A 17,346-nucleotide genomic window follows, 5' to 3' on the forward strand; every position below is an offset into this window, starting at 1 on the left:
GGCTTCCATATTGAGTTTTCGGTTTTCGAACCTTTCGGTTTTCGAACCTTTCGGAACCTGTTCGGAAGTCGAACAGTCTTCTGGAACGGATTATGTTCGGAAACTGAGGTTCTACTGTACAGTGGTACCTCGGGTTACATACGCTTCATGTTACACACCCCGCTAACCCAGAAATATTGCTTCAGGTTAAGAACTTTGCTTCAGGATAAGAACAGAAATTGTGCTCCGGCAGCGCAGCAGCAGGAGGAGGCCCCATTAGCTAAAGTGGTGCTTCAGGTTAAGAACAGTTTCAGGTTAAGAACGGACCTCTGGAACGAATTAAGTACTTAACCCGAGGTACCACTGTACGAGTATCAATGGAAACACACTGTATGCCACACCACATCTCCCTACAAGATCTTCAGTTACTGAAACCACTAGAATTTTCTCAATTTAACACATAAGTTAAGTTAATACTTCCCTCCATTTTGGTTGCCCAAAGCGTATATACCTTTGTGATGTAGTTTATTCCAAACCACCTTGCTACAAGAGGGAATTATCAGGATCTTCCATTTCGGGTGAATAAAGAAGAAAACTTGCATGCTATACACTGACAGCATTCTTTTAATCTGAGATCATTCTTTATTTTGCAAATTGTTTTATTTTCTTTACAGACACATTAAAAAATTCACAGTTTTGTAGATTTAAGTATGGGTCAGGAAGTATGGTCAGAAACAAGGTTTGTGTGTCATCCCCTTACTCTCATAGTGCAGGGGTAGCCAACCTGGTGCCCTCCGGATTTTGCTAGACTACAACTCCGATCAGCCCCATCCAGCATGGTCAATGGTCAGGAATGATGACAGCTGCAGTCTAGCATCCAGCCACCTCCACGCTAGTGTATTTGCATGGTACATTCAAGTTTAACCAGTTTGAAAGAAGTTTGCTTCCCAAAAGGCAGAACAGTACAAAAGGAAATAAAAAGAGTGAGGGGTCTGTTAATCCATTACATCTCTTTCCATTTAGACTGGTATTTCCCAAACTTGGGCCTCCAGCTGTTTTGGACTACAGTTCCCATCATCCCTGACCACTGGTCTTGCTAGCTAGAGATGATGGGAGTTGTAGTCCAAAAACAGCTGGAGACCCAAGTTTGGGAAACCCTGATTTAGACTAAAGATGGGGCACCTATAGCCCCACAAGATGATGTTAGACTACAAAATCCATTATCTTTGCCCACCCTGGTTTGCCCACTTCTACTTTAGAGGCTCAGCCAGTCTGATCAGACCTATACAAGGATTGGAGGGGAGAGAATTATACCCTAAAAATAGAAGAAAAATATTTTAAAATTGGAACTGATGCTAAAAACAACCACTGGGCTTTATGTTTTCTCAAGGGTGACAGTAGAAACCAAAAGCAATGGACTGCAACTGTATAGCTTCATTCAGAAGCCCTGACTTTGGGAGCAAATCATCATAAACTGAGTCAAGTGATTTGAGAAGGACCTTATTCTGGACCCAACATTCCTACAACTCTTATCATGTTTATATAAAAGAAACTTATGTTTTTTGTTGTTGTTTTTTAAACCAAAGTCATCAAAGGAGCATAATAACACTCATGTTATGCTTTACAAAGGAGCAACTTTCAAGCTCAGTCTGAATTTTTTTTTTACTTTGGAAAAAAGAAGGGAAACACATGTATATGGATGAGGAGCCTGAGCAACCTACAAAAAAAAAAAAAACCCACTTCTAAGTAAAGAATGTGAACTAAGCTAAGCCACTCGTGACTTTCATGATCGTAATCAAGGGTGGGATACCCCAGCCTACCATTGCAAATGTGCACCTTCACAACAGTTATTGCCTGTTACCGTATGTGGATAGCTTGAACGCCTATCCCCATAAAACCTAAACAAAACAAAAGATTTCCATTGGAGTTTGGGGTGCGGCAGGCATGACTGTCCCTTAGCAGAAGCCGCTGAATCAAAACAGAGCTGCTCTCAACCACAACACCATCATGTGACAGGAAGCCACAGCTTCTGTGTGCTGACGACATCACTCAGCTTCCCTTTGATCTTCAGGAAATGCCTCTTAAACTCCAAGCCGTCACCCTGCATAGGGAAGGGAGATGGGGAAGAATCCAAGTGAGTATATGTCATTGGAAGGGCACGTTATTAGCTAGAGAAACGATACAAGAGGGAAGTAAACCACCTTATGAGTACAGCCGTACCTCGGAAGTCGAACGGAATCCGTTCCGGAAGTCCGTTTGACTTCCCAAACATTCAGAAACCAAAGCACGGCTTCCGATTGGCCGCAGGAAGCTCCCGCAGCCAATCAGAAGCCCCGTTGGATATTAGGGTTCCAAAGAACGTTCGCCTGTCTAGCTGCCGCATTCTGGATTAGTTGTAGTTTCCGGGTCACCTTCAAAGGTAGCCCCACATAGAGCGCATAGCATCCGCATAGCTGAGCTTTCCAGTAAGCACCCTGCAGCTCTTGAACCAAGCAGCCCCAGCCCATACAGTATGCTAGAACAGATTAGAAAATAAAATGACTGCAATGGCAAATATAATATTCTGAATCAGAACATGTAGGCAGCTGGCAGTGTGAAAGCATTCTGCAGTACTGAGGAGCTGCCACTGGATGGAGCCCAAGTACTATTCCTGCACATAAAACATTCTCCCCACAATTTGCAAATCTCTCAAGAGATTAAAAAACCCAGGTCAAATCAAATCTTTGTTTTCTATTGTGCTAGGTAAAAATGTAGCTTTTTTCCTATTTAAGTAAGTTTGACTGGTTAGGTTAATATGTACTACAAGTGCCAAGGCATCCTTCTTATCCTTAGAATGAAATGTGTTGGTTAACTTTGTATATACCTTAGACAGGCGGAAGTCAACAAGTATTTTGTCATCCATTTCCAAGAGGTTCGCCTTGAAAATCAGTTTGTTGTTTCTTCTATCTGTGGTTGATATGGTAACCTTAGAAGGAAAACGAGTATTTTATCAGGGGAAAGAGGTTTACAAAGCATATTTACAATCCATAATGCTCACTCTTTTTATGCTGTGAACCGCCCTGAGGTCTGCCGATATAAGGTAGTATACAAATCAAAACAAATCAAAAAACAAATCTCTGGAGTTGTAAAGTTACGGCAGCTTTCACACTATTTTTCTCACTAGCAACTGAATGAGGATGCATCTGTCGAAAAATCTCCCCAACAGGCCCTGAATTCAAAAATGACTATTTCTTCCAGGACATTGTGTATCTCCTAGCTAAACAAATCATATACAGTGGTGCCTCGCAAGACGAAATTAATTTGTTCCACGAGTTTTTTCGTCTAGCGAATTTTTCGTCTTGCGAAGCACGGTGTTGGAAAAGTTTTGAAAAAGCTTCAAAAATCGCCAAAAACCTCAAAAAAGGCTACCACACCGCGTTCTATGAGTTGCTCCTCGAAGTCAAGTCGCAACTGTATTAACGGTGTTAAGAAAAAGGAAACAAACTTGCAAAAAACGCAAGACGTTTTCGTCTTGCGAAGCAAGCCCATAGGGAAATTCGTCTTGCAAAGCAGCTCAAAAACCGCAAAACCCTTTCATCTAGCGAGTTTTTCGTCTTGCGAGGCATTCGTCTTGCGGGGCACCACTGTATATTTATTTTGTATGCAAACGCATACAAGCAGCGCTTTTTTTCTAAAAATGTTTAGAGGTTACGCATACCCCTGCGTCCCCCCAGAAAAAAGCACAGCATAAAAGTATGTAAATGCAAATTAATTATTTTTTTTAATTACCTGCCCTACTCGGTGCTGCTTACAACTTAAAATCACAGAGTGGAAATATAAGAAAATCACGTTGAATAAAATAAAAATAAAGCAACAAACAGAAATGCAAAAGAGAAGAATTAAAAATACAACAAAAGCAAGCATCACAGGCAAATCACGACTTTTAGAGCAGGTTTTCCCTGCCAACTGACAGAATAAAAATATATGTACCAAGCAACAACAACTACCAGAGAAGGAATGACCCATGTCTCACAGGGCCAGGTGTTCTATAATATTGATGCACCCATTGAGAAGACCCTCTCTCTTGCTGCCATCAATTGTGCCTACACCACAATGCCTGTCTGTCCGTCTTGTGTGTGATGTACACACACAATTAATTCACACCTGGTTTGTGCAGCCCTTCTTCCAGACGTAGCCCATTTTTTCGCAAACCTCCTTCAATACGTGGTAAGACTGGTCAGCGTCCAGCTTCAAAAAGAAACGGGTCATTCTCTTCACTAAGCGCTGCCATGAATTCTAAGAGAGAAAGGAACGGAAGACACCAGAAGTCAGCTGAAGGCTAAAACAAATGTCGAGTTTTCATCAAGGCTTTGCATTGTTTTATGACGCTAAAGAATTGCATATATGTGTCCTGTGCATGAACCAAATATATGTACCCTTGTGCAAATTAATTGAAACAAAGCATGTTTTCTATCTTACTCGTAATCCTGTACTCAAAACAAACACGAAAATTCAGTTGATCATTATGGTGTCGGAAGCCTGCAGCCAGTAGAAGGAATGATGCGCTCGCCACAATATATTGAGGTTCTACGAAAGAGTTATTCCAGAGCTGGAAAAGAGGTATCCTGACGGTACTGGGATATTGCAGCAGGATCTATCTCCCTGTCACACATCGAAAGCGGTGAAGAAATTCATGACAGAGCAGCAAATACAGATACTTGATTGGCCAGGGAATTCCCCAGATGTAAATCCCATTAAGAATTTGTGGGTTATATGCAAAATCTCCATGCTGTAGACTGGAAGACTCATACAGGTGCTGATTCAAGTGTGGTACAGTGAATGTTCAAAACTAGTAGACTCCATGCCAAACAGTGTTCAAATGCTGCTTAAAAATAGTGGAGATCATATCCGTTACTAATATAGGTATCTGTGAGGTTTGTACATGTATACAGTGGTACCTCAGGTTAAGTACTTAATTCGCTCTGGAGGTCCATTCTTAACCTGAAACTGTTCTTAACCTGAAGCACCACTTTAGCTAATGGGGCCTCCTGCTGCTGCCGCGCCGCCCGATTTCTGTTCTCATCCTGAAGCAAAGTTCTTAACCTGAAGCACTATTTCTGGGTTAGCAGAGTCTGTAACCTGAAGCGTATGTAACCTGAAGCGTATGTAACCCAAGGTACCACTGTATGTGATTTTTGTACAATAAACTACATTGTTTGTTTCAATAAATTTGCACAAGGGTGTATATATTTTTTTTGAGGGCTGAAGCATTAAATTAGGGAGGGGGGTTGCTGTTACGGTGCAAAACAAAAGCACAAGGGCCTCTACAAGTTCCAAAAACAACGAAAGTCGATAGCCGAGCCACCGGACCAAGTTACCTGGGAAGAACTGGGAGTGCCAAGCAGTTGGCTGTTGAGCAGCATGTGTTCAGGGCAGGCTGGCTGGGAGAAGCTGATGCCTTGCACGAGCTTATCGATGCCAGCTGGACCGCTATCCCACAAAGAAAGTCCAGTGCCAGGTTCCGGCTGAGAATTGGAGCAGGTCTTTTTCTCCTCACTGCAGCGAAGAAAACAAAGCGGTGTTACGTTCCTAAATGGCGCAACAACACATTGTCTAGAACTTTTTTTATTTCCAGGAGTTAACCGCTACATGCGTTGGCCCTCATAACTGGGTGTTAAGGTGGCCTTTTTCTTGGCAATTTTCATCATTATTTAAATCATTCTATCATGATTGAATTGCCTTAATGCAGGCACGTCCAACCGGTAGATCACTGGATGTCTGTGGTAGATCACTGGTAGATCACTGGAGCTCTTTGGTATGCTTGAATGGTTACAAGTCTATCTCTATTCTAGCTATTATTCTAGTAAATTTGGTTTTATACTTATAAGCCAGTTTGTGGCGGTGTTGTTTTGATGCAAAGAAGCTCAACAACTTAGGCTTCCCGTAAGAAAAAGCTCAACATTTTTGCCCTGCACCCGCCAAAAACGGAGCTTTCCTCCTCCCTAAAGAAAGCTCCTTAGGGACGCGGGTGGCGCTGTGGGTTAAACCACAGAGCCTAGGACTTGGTGATCAGAAGGTCAGCGGTTCAAATCCCCGTGACGGGGTGAGCTCCTGTTGCTCGGTCCCTGCTCCTGCCAACCTAGCAGTTCGAAAGCATGTCAAAGTGCAAGTAGATAAATAGGTACCGCTCCAGCGGGAAGGTAAACAGCGTTTCCGTGTGCTGCTCTGGTTCGCCTGAAGCGGCTTAGTCATGTTGGCCACATGACCCAGAAGCTGTACGCCGGCTCCCTCAGCCAATAAAGCAAGATGAGCACCACAACCCCAGAGTCAGTCACGACTGGACCTAATGGTCAGGGGTCCCTTTACGTTTACAAGTCTCCCTGCACTCTAGGGCTGTGTGCACACTATACTTTACATTCAAAACACAATATTTCCCTCAAATAGTTCTCAACATTGCTGTTTACCCCTCAGAGTTACTATTCCCGACAACCCTTACTACCATGCCCAGAATTATCTGGGGGAAAGAATGTACTGTAGGTGCTGTCAATTGTGAGGGGTTTTTTTGGATTCTGTCAAATCAAGGGGGCAGACAACAATGCAGAGAAGGAGAGGCAAGAAGGAAGTGCAGATCTGGCTCTGCTAAACTGGCTACTGCAGCCTAGTGGCACAGTGCAGACATGCCATAGATCACCTCTGGTTTTGTTACTGGCGGAACACGAGGAGGAGGAGGAGGAGGAGGAGGAGGAGGAGGAGGAGGGGGAGTAGTTTGGATTTGATATCCTGCTTTATCATTACCTGAAGGAGTCTCAAAGTGGCTAACACTCTCCTTCCTCTCCCACAACAAACACTCTGTGAGGTGCGTGGGGCTGAGAGACTTCAAAGAAATGTGACTGGCCCAAGGTCACCCAGCAGCTGCATGTGGAGGAGCGGAGACGCGAACCCGGTTCCCCAGATTGCGAGTCTACTGCTCTTAACCACTACACCACACTGGCTTAAGATATGGCAGCACAGAATAAGCCATTGTAGAGCTTCAGAGTAAAAATAAAATAAAAAGTTCCCCATCAAGTTAAAAATATTAGCTGGACACCACATAGACACACGTTTTTGCCTGTGTGTTGGACACGATGAATGAATATATTTTTCACCTGCGTGCACTTTTCACTGGAGAGAAGTCCGTATCGGATCGGATGTGCTTAGAAAAACACCCTGGGGAATCGGATAGTCCCCCCGATGAGACTCGAGGCCGCTTGATGCCTAGAAAGAAAAACTAGTACTCAGTTTTCAAAGGGGAAAAAAATTATTTTTGTCATTCTCTGTTAAGTACATAGTAAATTCCAAGTAAAATAATTGAATTGTTGCTGTTGTTTTTTAATGGCTCCAACCTTTCCAAAGGTGCTATGTGCCAGTCTGCCACTCTTCCCAAGACCAGAAGAAGCTAAGCACACATCACTTGTATTTGTGAACACTAATGTAAACTCAAAACCACCTAAATGGTACCTTGGTAGTTGAACGGCTTAGTTGTCGAACAAATCGGCTCCCGAACGTTGCAAACCCAGAAGTGAGTGTTCCGGTTTCCGAATGTTCTTTGGAAGCCGAACATTCGATGCTCCTGCAGCCAATCGGAAGCCACACCTTGGTTTCTGAACCATTCTGGGAGCTGAACGGACTCCCAGAACGGATTAAATTTGAGAACCAAGGTACCACTGTATTCAAACTTCATGAATGGTGGGATCAAATAATTGCAATAGAACTGCCAAATGATTTGCAGAATTCTCAGGCCAACAACCTCTTCCCATTGTTAGAGCTAGTTAAAATGTGATTCAAAGTGTCTAAGGAGGCTTTCCGCACCAGTTTTCATTTAGATGGGCGCTCCCACATGTCACTCAGGAGGGGTGAGAGTGCAGGATCATAATATTGGAATGATTTACACTGGTTCTCATCCTAGAGTCAAACGTGAATGTACTGATTCCAGGCATAGGCAAACTCGGCCCTCCAGATGTTTTGGGACTACAGCTCCCATGATCCCTAGCTAACAGGACCAGTGGTCAGGGATGATGGGAATTGTAGTCCCAAAACATCTGGAGGGCCGAGTTTGCCTATGCCTGGATTAACCCAAGACGAGCCCTTATTAGTAGCAGACCTTGATAAATGGGACTGATCAGCAAAGGGGATGAAAAAGCAAGCAAAATCTATCTTCAAGTAAGATTAAAATAGGGTGAGCCATCTAAACTGTAAATATCAGTATCTTTAAATATATAATTCGCTCCTTTCAGTGGCATATATGAGAGATGTCAACTGAACCGTTTTCAGATGTCAAAAGATTTCAAATATGCAGCTACATATAAAATTCACATGCATTTATTTATTTTTAAATTACCTTTCTTTAAAGCTTTTGTGTACCACCTGTCCTTTTTTAGGTCTTCAATAGTAAGCCTTGATGCGGGGTCCTCAGTTAATAGTTTGAGGAGTAAAGCTGCAAAGAAATAAAGAATTTGTTTATATGCATGGACTACAAGTTCCTGAAATTGTCCACCTTCTGTGGCAATGGCTTGCAATTCATTTGAGATGCCCTCAAACATTGTTCCACCAGTTCCCAAATAAATCATTACAATTTTTACATGAACCAGAGTCACCGAACTTTTAAAGATGTTCTTTGGAGGATATGATCTGTGCTCAGAAAAATAACACGCTCATTTCTTAGCAAAGCTATCAAGACTGCCCGCCAAGTAAATATAAAAACAGTCAGTAAAGGTCTGTACCTAGTGGCAACGAGTCTATCTTCTTCCATGGTGACAAATATGTTTTCTTTTCTTTCCAATCACAGTATTCTTGACATGTGTCAACAGGCTGGTCCCATGGCAATTCTGCAAAAAGAAAGCCGCATTTCTTGACAAAACTTGTCAGTGATCTGGGGACAAACTAAGAAGGTATTTGGGTTTCAACCAAATGGATGTTAGCATTTTAAGAGGAAGAGACACACCCAAGGGTTATAATAAGGTCACTAATAACCACATTAGTTACACAGCAAATTCAAAACAAGGAATTAATAACTACTTAGACTAGAAAAATAGACTCCAGTAAAGCTGTGAGCAATGAAAATCTCTGGCAATTTCTTTTTTTCTGTTCCACCTTGGCTACATACGTACTATCAGACAATATGGTTCAGATTTATGCAGTAAACCAAATCCCTTGAAAAATTCTTGCAGATACACTTGTTTAAAAATTAATTTTATTAAATGTATTAAAACCTTTACATAGCTTACCCTTCTGGTGCAAAAGCACTGCTCAGGGCTGCTTTCAATATTTAAAACTATATGAAACTATCAACCACGGAGAGTCAGTAGATGTATGCTGTTAAAACTGTGAAGAATTCATTACTATTATTTTTTAAAACGCTGGTTTCAGCAACATATTTATAAATGAACATTCTATGCTGAATGTATAGAATGTGTTAACTTAAATGACTCTTCCTTCAAAGCCTGTTTTTTTTTTTAAAAAAAGCTGCATCTTGCAGGTTTATCAAACACTGGAAATTTGTTGTGGCGTATTATTGCTACTTTTGGTGTTGAATCGGTAGAAATGCTTGTGCTTTTATTCTATCTGCTTAAATTTGATCTAAAAATATATTATTATTTTTAAAAGGATGTATTGAAGGAGAGGGAAAAGTTCACATAGCTGTTTTTAAGAGAAGAGCTTTCTTGTGGTAGACAGTTGGAGAGATGTTCTCAGCTATTCTTGGGAGTAACCATACAGAGAGTGATGGTTAGAGGGTAATTAATTAGCTTCAACAATCTCCCCTTAGCTACACTGGAAGAAAGATTTAGTGTCACTCCATATATGAACTGTGTAAGTCTGTGTACTAATAAACGCACTACTATGGTATCACTTTAAAAGAGACAAAAGAACCACATGCATTTGTCCTCTGATGCAACTCAAGCTTTAGAGTGGCATACGACCTTCCAAGCCATGGGTGTCTTATCTCATGTGACTGAGTCAGTCACTAAATTTGTACTTCAAGTTAATAAGATCAGCCAGCAACTTTTGCAGAACTGCTACGGCTATTGGTTGTTCTACTATTGCTTAAATTTTCCAAGAATGAAAAATGTACACGGGCCTTTCTCTGTTTTTTTTAATGTCCCCTCCCCACCAGTATATTTGTGAAGGCCTGTAGATGATTACAGTGCTACCTTGGTTCTCAAATGCCTTGGTACTCAAACAACTTGGAACCCAAACACTGCAAACCAAGAAGTGTTCCGGTTTGTGAACTTTTTTTGGAAGCCAAACGCACTCCGTTTTGAGTGTTATGCTTCCGATTTGAGTGTTACGCTTAGGTCTGTCTGTTTTTGCTATTCATTTTACATTTTTGTTTTTGCAGCTCTTTTTGTTTTGTTTTTGTGACTGTGTGGAACCCAGTTCAGCTACTGATTGATTGTGTGACTGCAATACATTGTTTATTGCTTTCATTTTATGAATCAATGGTCTCGTTGGAGAGTAAAATTCATGTTAAATTGGTGTTTTAGGCATTGTTTTTAAAAGTCTGGAATGGATTAATCCATTTTGCATTACTTTCTATGGGAAAGCATGCCTTGGTTTTGGATAGCTTTGGTATTGGAACAGAGTTCTGGAATGGATTAAGTTTGAGAACCTAGGTACCACTGTAAGGAACTAGATCAAGAACCACACCTTAATAAATATCCTGAATTCCCAAGAGATAATACACCAAGGCGCACTGCTGATCTGCATCCCTGTTGTGTAAATGTAAAGCATTAGTTTTAAGAGGCAAATCCTTATCAACAAACTAATAAAACGAATTAAAACTTGGGTAGCTCTTACCTCCTGCCAACATGGCAGTGAGTACGATTCCACATGACCAAACATCAACTGGCTCGGCGTGGAATTCTTTTCTTTTAAGGACTTCTGGCGCGATGTACGGGAGCGTGCCACACATCTTGTTCAACAATCGCTCACGGCCATTGTACTTAAACACAGTTGCTAGTCCAAAGTCAGAGATTTTGAGATTATCTAAACAAATACAAGAATAAAGAAGGTATCTTGCGCATCATTCTAATTCATCATCTTTGTTTGAGGCACACTAAAGTATGGGTAGGCAAACTAAGGCCTGGGGGCTGGATGTGGCCCAATCACCTTCTAAATCCGGCCTGCGGACAGTCTGGGAATTGGCATGTTTTTATATGAGTAGAATGTGTCCTTTTATTTAAAATGAATTTCTGGGTTATTTGTGGGGCCTGCCTGGTGTTTTTACATGAGTGGAATGTGCGCTTTTATTTAAAATGCATCTCTGGCTTATTTGTGGGGCATAGGAATTTGTTCATATATTTTTTTCAAATTATAGTCCGGCCCCCCAACAAGGTCTGAGGGACAGTGGACCGGCCCCCTGCTGAAAAAGTTTGCTGACCCCGGCACTAAAGTAACATTGATCTAAAGACACAAACATTTAACCTTTTAAAAAATGGTCCTTTTAAGTATGCCAGCTCAGAAATTTGTCACTGATACTAATCTACCCTACTCCTTAGTATGCCAGTTCCAAAATATCCCATTGATACTAGTGGGCCATGTCTACATAAGCAGGCATTAAGTGTTCTATTGCTGCTCCAAATCAAGGATAGCCGAGTGAAATGCTAAAAAAAACCAAACCCAAGTCCTCTGACTGCTTGATGTTTGGTGTTAGCAACAGAGAGGACTTGTTGCTTTCACATCCAAAGTGTGGGCTGCTTTCTAACTTGTGGAAAATTGATACTGAACTAAAGAAATTAGTGATGTATGGAAGTGAGAGCTGGACCATAAATAAGGCTGATCGCCGAAGAATTGATGCTTTTGAATTATGGTGTTGGAGGAGACTCTTGAGAGTCCCATGGACTGCAAGAAGATCAAACCTCTCCATTCTGAAGGAAATCAGCCCTGAGTGCTCACTCGAAGGACAGATCCTGAAGCTGAGGCTCCAATACTTTGGCCACCTCATGAGAAGAGAAGACTCCCTGGAAAAGACCCTGATGTTGGGAAAGATGGAGGGCACAAGGAAAAGGGGACGACAGAGGACGAGATGGTGGGACAGTGTTCTCGAAGCTACCAGCATGAGTTTGACCAAACTGCGGGAGGCAGTGGAAGACAGGAGTGTCTGGCGTGCTCTGGTCCATGGGGTCACGAAGAGTCAGACACGACTAAACGACTAAACAACAACAAGAAGAATAAAACGGTCTCTCTCTCTTACCCATTCCATTTAGCAGCAGATTCTCAGGCTTAATATCCCGATGTGTTACTCCTATACTGTGAAGGTAGACCTTTCAAAATGATACAAGGCATTAATAGAAAGCATTCATTCAACCTGCTTTCACACACAAAAAAGAGCTTGAAAAAGCCACATAAATAAACTTACGACTCCAGCTATAAGCTGGTGGAAAAACTTCTGTGCTTCTGCTTCAGGCATTCCTACATCTGGCTCTGCAAGGAAGGCACCATAGCTTCATGAAGAAACATACTAATGAAATTTACACAGTGATAGCAGTGTTTCTAATGAATATAACCTTTCTGGTTGTTTGCTCTGAAATAGTTATGGCCGAAGGCCAAAACAACAAACTGAACACAATGTAACCAGGTAACAAACTGAACACCATGTTTCACAGTAGCATTGATAGCAGCAACACCATTTTTGTTTGGATTTAAGTTCATAAAATGATTGCAGGCTACCATAGAGGCTTGCTTTGAATGTGTTTAAATATCCCTGAAATGCAAGTTGCAGTGGTACCTCAGAAGTCGAAGGGAATCTGTTCCAGAAGTCTGTTTGACTTCCAAAACATTTGGAAACCCAAGGCGCGGCTTCCAATTGGCCACAGGAAGCTCCTGCAGCCAATCGGAAGCCACAGAAGCCCTGTCGGACGTTCGGGTTTTGAAGAACGTTCACAAACTGGAAGTCACTTCCAGGTTTGTGGCGTTCAGGAGACAAAACATTCACGTCGCAAGGTGTTCAGGATCCAAGGAATGACTGTATATAGATGACTTAAATAAATAAACCATTGGACCCTTGGAGAGCATCCTCATCCAATGACCATTCTGTGGCCTGCCTTCCTATCCCATAAAATCCCCTGTACCTATTCGGTCAAAGAGTTCTCCCCCGCTGCAGTACTCTAGGAACAGATACTGAATAGTGCCTTCTCGCCGATGTCCGTAAAACTTGACAATGTTCTCGTGATTTAACATTTTGTTAATGCAGATCTCCTTCTTTATCTGATCTGGGCACTCTATAGCGCATTTCATGTCAACAATCTTCACCGCCACTGCTTCTTCCGTGCGTCTGTTCACAGCCAACTGAACTCTATAAAGAGAAAGTGGAAAGCAGGGTTTTTTATAGATAGGCTTTCCTCACCGAACATTATTACTAAAAATTACACGTTAAGTCTCAGCTTTGCTTGCCAGCCACAGCACACATCTTCTCCTCCTGGAAAAAAATGGGCAAATTCAACTACCCAAATTAAAGCTCTTGTGATTTTTGACAACCCTCGACACAAGAATACAGCAGCAATTTCAATTTACCATTTACTCTTGTTCTGAAACCATTCATTTGCCTCCATGTATTATAATATGTTACATGGTATTGCCTAAGCTATACTCACTCTCCATAAGCGCCTTCCCCAAGGGTCTGCACTAAGTCCCAGTCTTCCACAAAAGGCACGGCCATCTTGACAAACAGGACACACTCTGCAGATCAAAGAAATAAGGAATTGGAAGTCAAGGGTCATAAGTATTTGGCTGCCAAGACCGGGGGGGGGGGGGCAGTGGCAGAGAATTTATTTTGCATGAAGTAGATCCCACATTCCAGTAGTAATGTATGGAAGTGAGAGCTGGACCATAAAGAAGGCTGATCACCAAAGAATTGATGCTTTTGAATTCTGGTGCTGGAGGAGACTCTTGAGAGTCCCATGGACTGCAAGAAGATCAAACCTATCCATTCTGAAGGAAATCAGCCCTGAGTGCTCACTGGAAGGACAGATCGTGAAACTGAGGCTCCAAGACTTTGGCCACCTCATGAGAAGAGAAGACTCTCTGGAAAAAAACCTGATGTTGGGAAAGATTGAGGGCACAAGGAGAAGGGGACAACAGAGGATAAGATGGTTGGATAGTGTTCTCGAAGCTACCAGCATGAGTGTGAACAAAATGCGGGAGGCAGTAGAAGACAGAAGTGCCTGGTGTGCTCTGGTCCCTGGGGTCACGAAGAGTCAGACACGACTAAACACCAACAACAAAGATCCCACATTCAATCCCCAGCATCTCCAGGTAAGGCTAAGAGAGAACCCTATTTGAAATCTTGGAGAGCTGCATCCAGTAATTGTATTAACATTGAGCTAGGTGGACTAACAGACTGATCAGTATAAGGCAGCTTATTTCTGAAAAAATGCTAAAGGGGATAATAAAGGAGTCTTACCTCAGAATACTAGGGGTTGTACTCAGTGCTAGTCCTACTCAAGAGTAGGCGCACTGAAGTTCATGTTTATATATATATATTTTATTAAATTTTCTGTTTTACAATTTAGAATACTCATTTAAACATCCTTAAAATATCCCTAACTTTCCTTCTTCTCTTTCCATGGTTCATCTTGCATATCTTATATCCTTGAATATTTTACATAAACTAAACCATTCAGTATTCCATTACAGTTGTACCTTGGTTTTCGAACAGCTTAGCTCTCAAATGTTTTAGCTCCCGAACACCACAAACCCGGAAGTGACTATTCCGGTTTGCGAATGTTCTTTGGAACCCGAACATCTGACGGGGCTTCTGCAGCTTCCGATTGGCTGCAGGAGTTTCCTGCAGCCAATCGGAAGCCGTGCTTTGGTTTCCGAATGTTTTGGAAGTCGAACGGACTTCCAGAACAGATTCTGTTCGACTTCCAAGGTACGACTGTATTACATCCATCAAAACTTATTTACACTGTTGAATTAATCTTAATGCTGCCAACGTTTTCAAGTGTACACAATTCCCCCCATATATTCAATAAACATTTCCCAGTTTTCTCAAAACGTTTGATCTTCTTGATCTCTTAGTCTATATGTAAAGTCTGCAAGCTGCGTGTATTCCATGGCTGGCGGGAGTAGAGACTATAGGAGGGATGTGGATTATTTTGGTTTTTTAAATACTGTGCTGTACAAGTAAGGCTTCTAATCTCCTATACCTTTTTATGCAGGCCTGTAGAACCTCACTTGTTGAATTGCTCCTGTCAACAAGCTTTTAAAAGGTACTGTGGAATGAAACACCCACTGTAGAGAATACCTGGTTCCACAAAACAAGGCAAGTAGGACAAAACAAATTCAAATCTTTTAGGACCACTATTAATTCGGACAAGCTTTCAATTACACAGAATTGTGTGTGACACAGCTTGCTTTTCAAGTTTGTTTTTTTTTAATGAGAAATGAAAAGGACTCCATGAATGACTCAACATTCGTTGCCTTCTCTGCAATACACATTGTTGCATCCTTCATTCACACACTTTAAATAACTGCTAGACAGGAAGTAAGTCAACAGGTGAGGCTTTCTACAGTTCTGCAGACACAGTGATGAAGTGCTACACCTACTGATTGCAGCAAAGTCACTCTTAGAGGTACAGGAGCAGTACCAGGAAGTTGGGGGGGGGGGGTTTGAAAAAATAACAACAATGCCCATGCATCCTATACTATTAGCAAACTCAATTCTCATCGAGGTTATCTTTATCCAAAAGAAAAGTTTGCAGAAATAAATAAAAATTGAGGACCTTAAGCCACAAAAACAGCAAAATGAGGAGTGCGGATTGACCACAGAATGTGAATTAAATGGAGCTTCCTAGAGGACATAGCTGGGTGGCACCTTGCACAGGAGCACACTGCACTGTTTTTGTTGCATGCAGGTCCCAACACAGGGCATAACTTTATTGCAAGCAGCCATGGGCTTCTGCAAACCAGCCAGGCCATTTATTGCACAAACCAACTTTCAACCATTACAGCAGTTTAACAGCATTCATAAAACAGATCGTGAATATAAATCAAAGTTTAAAACTCAAAATCCCTTATCTGCCCCAATTCCTGCTCTCCGTCAAAAGTTTATCCCAACCCAGAACCCTTACACACACACACACACACGTGTCTCCCTCAAATATCCCCCATGCTCACTTTTCAGAAAGGTACCAAAACCCGCAAAGACACAACATGTATGAATTGCCGCCCACCCTTTTGAAAACATCCGTGCATTAGGACACAGAAGGGCGCGTGCATGAACAACCAATGAAATGGGCTAGTTTTTTAAAAAATGAAGTTATTAGTCTCCTTGTTTCGCAATATGGACACCCGAATTAAAACAGCAGCGAAAAGCACAAATAGCCACGGCGACGCTCCTTTGGCCCTGCGAGCCCACCTCACAGGGTTGTTTGGGAGGGCAAATTGGGGAAAACATATGCATGCCGTTCCTTGGAGGGGAAAGCGGGATGCGCGAAGGAAACAAGGAAGAAAAGTCTCCCACGGTGGGGGGGGGGCTGGCAAGCCAAAGCATCTCTCCCACGCCCCGCTCCCTAAGAATAGAGACCCTCCTCCGCCCCCACGTGGGGAGGAAAGAAGAGCGAGAGGAAAGGGGAGCAGCCCACCCTCCCTCTCCACATTTTGGCCATTTTTTGTCCTCACCCGCCCAGCGGCGAGGGCCGCTTCCCCGGCTGATCAGCAAGCGGCGTTTCCCGCCGAAGAGCGTCGAGAGCAAGAGCCGGGCAGAGACTGGGAGAGAGCCGGGAGGAAGAGGCGGCGGCGAGGGGCCGAGGGGAGGAATCCGGCGCCGGCTCCGCCTCCTGCCCCTGCCGCCCGGGTGAGGCAGCATAATGGCGTCCCGAGGCCAGAGAGAGCGTAGGAGCCGCCGCTTTGCTAACTAATGCGAACTCGCGGCATCTTTAAGCCGTCGGTCCCGGCCCGGCTGAGTAGGAAGTGCCTCTCTGCATCCCGCCGCGGGGCTTCTTGCTTCCGAGTAGACGCGGTGCGGTATTTGGCTAGAAACTGCTCCTGCACGCTTGTAGGGAGATTTTTTGAGAGTTGGTTCTCCCCCCCCCCGGGGGTCAGAAGAAAGTGATTTCAAATAACTGTTGCTGAGACCCTTTCCATTCCGAATCTGCTAGACAAAAAGTCAGGCAGAGGGTGATGACACTCGGGCTTCCTGCCTCCACTAACATATTTTTAGAAATTTGATTTTGCATGTTCATTCACAGAAATGATATTCTTGCAAATTTTAACATTTTACACTAACATTTCCCTCCTCCCCTCCGTGGGTTCTTTAGGCAACTTTTTCAACTGCATATTAGTCCAGTTTACAGTCCTCCATTACGTATACCCAAAGTCTGTGTATCATTTCAGGAGTTATTTAAAGCC

The 17,346-nt window shown here is 42.7% G+C and overlaps 1 protein-coding gene across 1 annotated transcript; it reads right to left on the reverse strand.

Annotated features, from left to right (window-relative positions):
* Positions 1–598: 598 nt before the first annotated feature.
* Positions 599–17,140, reverse strand: CHEK1 (checkpoint kinase 1). The gene is made up of 13 exons (XM_083480546.1): positions 16,618–17,140; positions 13,587–13,671; positions 13,065–13,288; positions 12,353–12,417; positions 12,188–12,257; positions 10,792–10,980; positions 8,718–8,822; positions 8,336–8,431; positions 7,104–7,212; positions 5,337–5,514; positions 4,123–4,254; positions 2,843–2,944; positions 599–2,080 (listed from the first exon to the last, which is right to left on the reverse strand). Exons 1-13 carry the CDS (start codon positions 16,802–16,804, stop codon positions 1,985–1,987), a joined length of 1,638 nt encoding a protein of 545 aa, XP_083336672.1. The 5' UTR covers positions 16,805–17,140; the 3' UTR covers positions 599–1,984.
* Between the last annotated feature and the right edge of the window lie 206 nt (positions 17,141–17,346).

The sequence above is a fragment of the Podarcis liolepis genome, assembly GCF_965112155.1.
Source record: "Podarcis liolepis genome assembly, chromosome: 16".
Taxonomy (NCBI): Eukaryota; Metazoa; Chordata; class Lepidosauria; order Squamata; family Lacertidae; genus Podarcis; species Podarcis liolepis.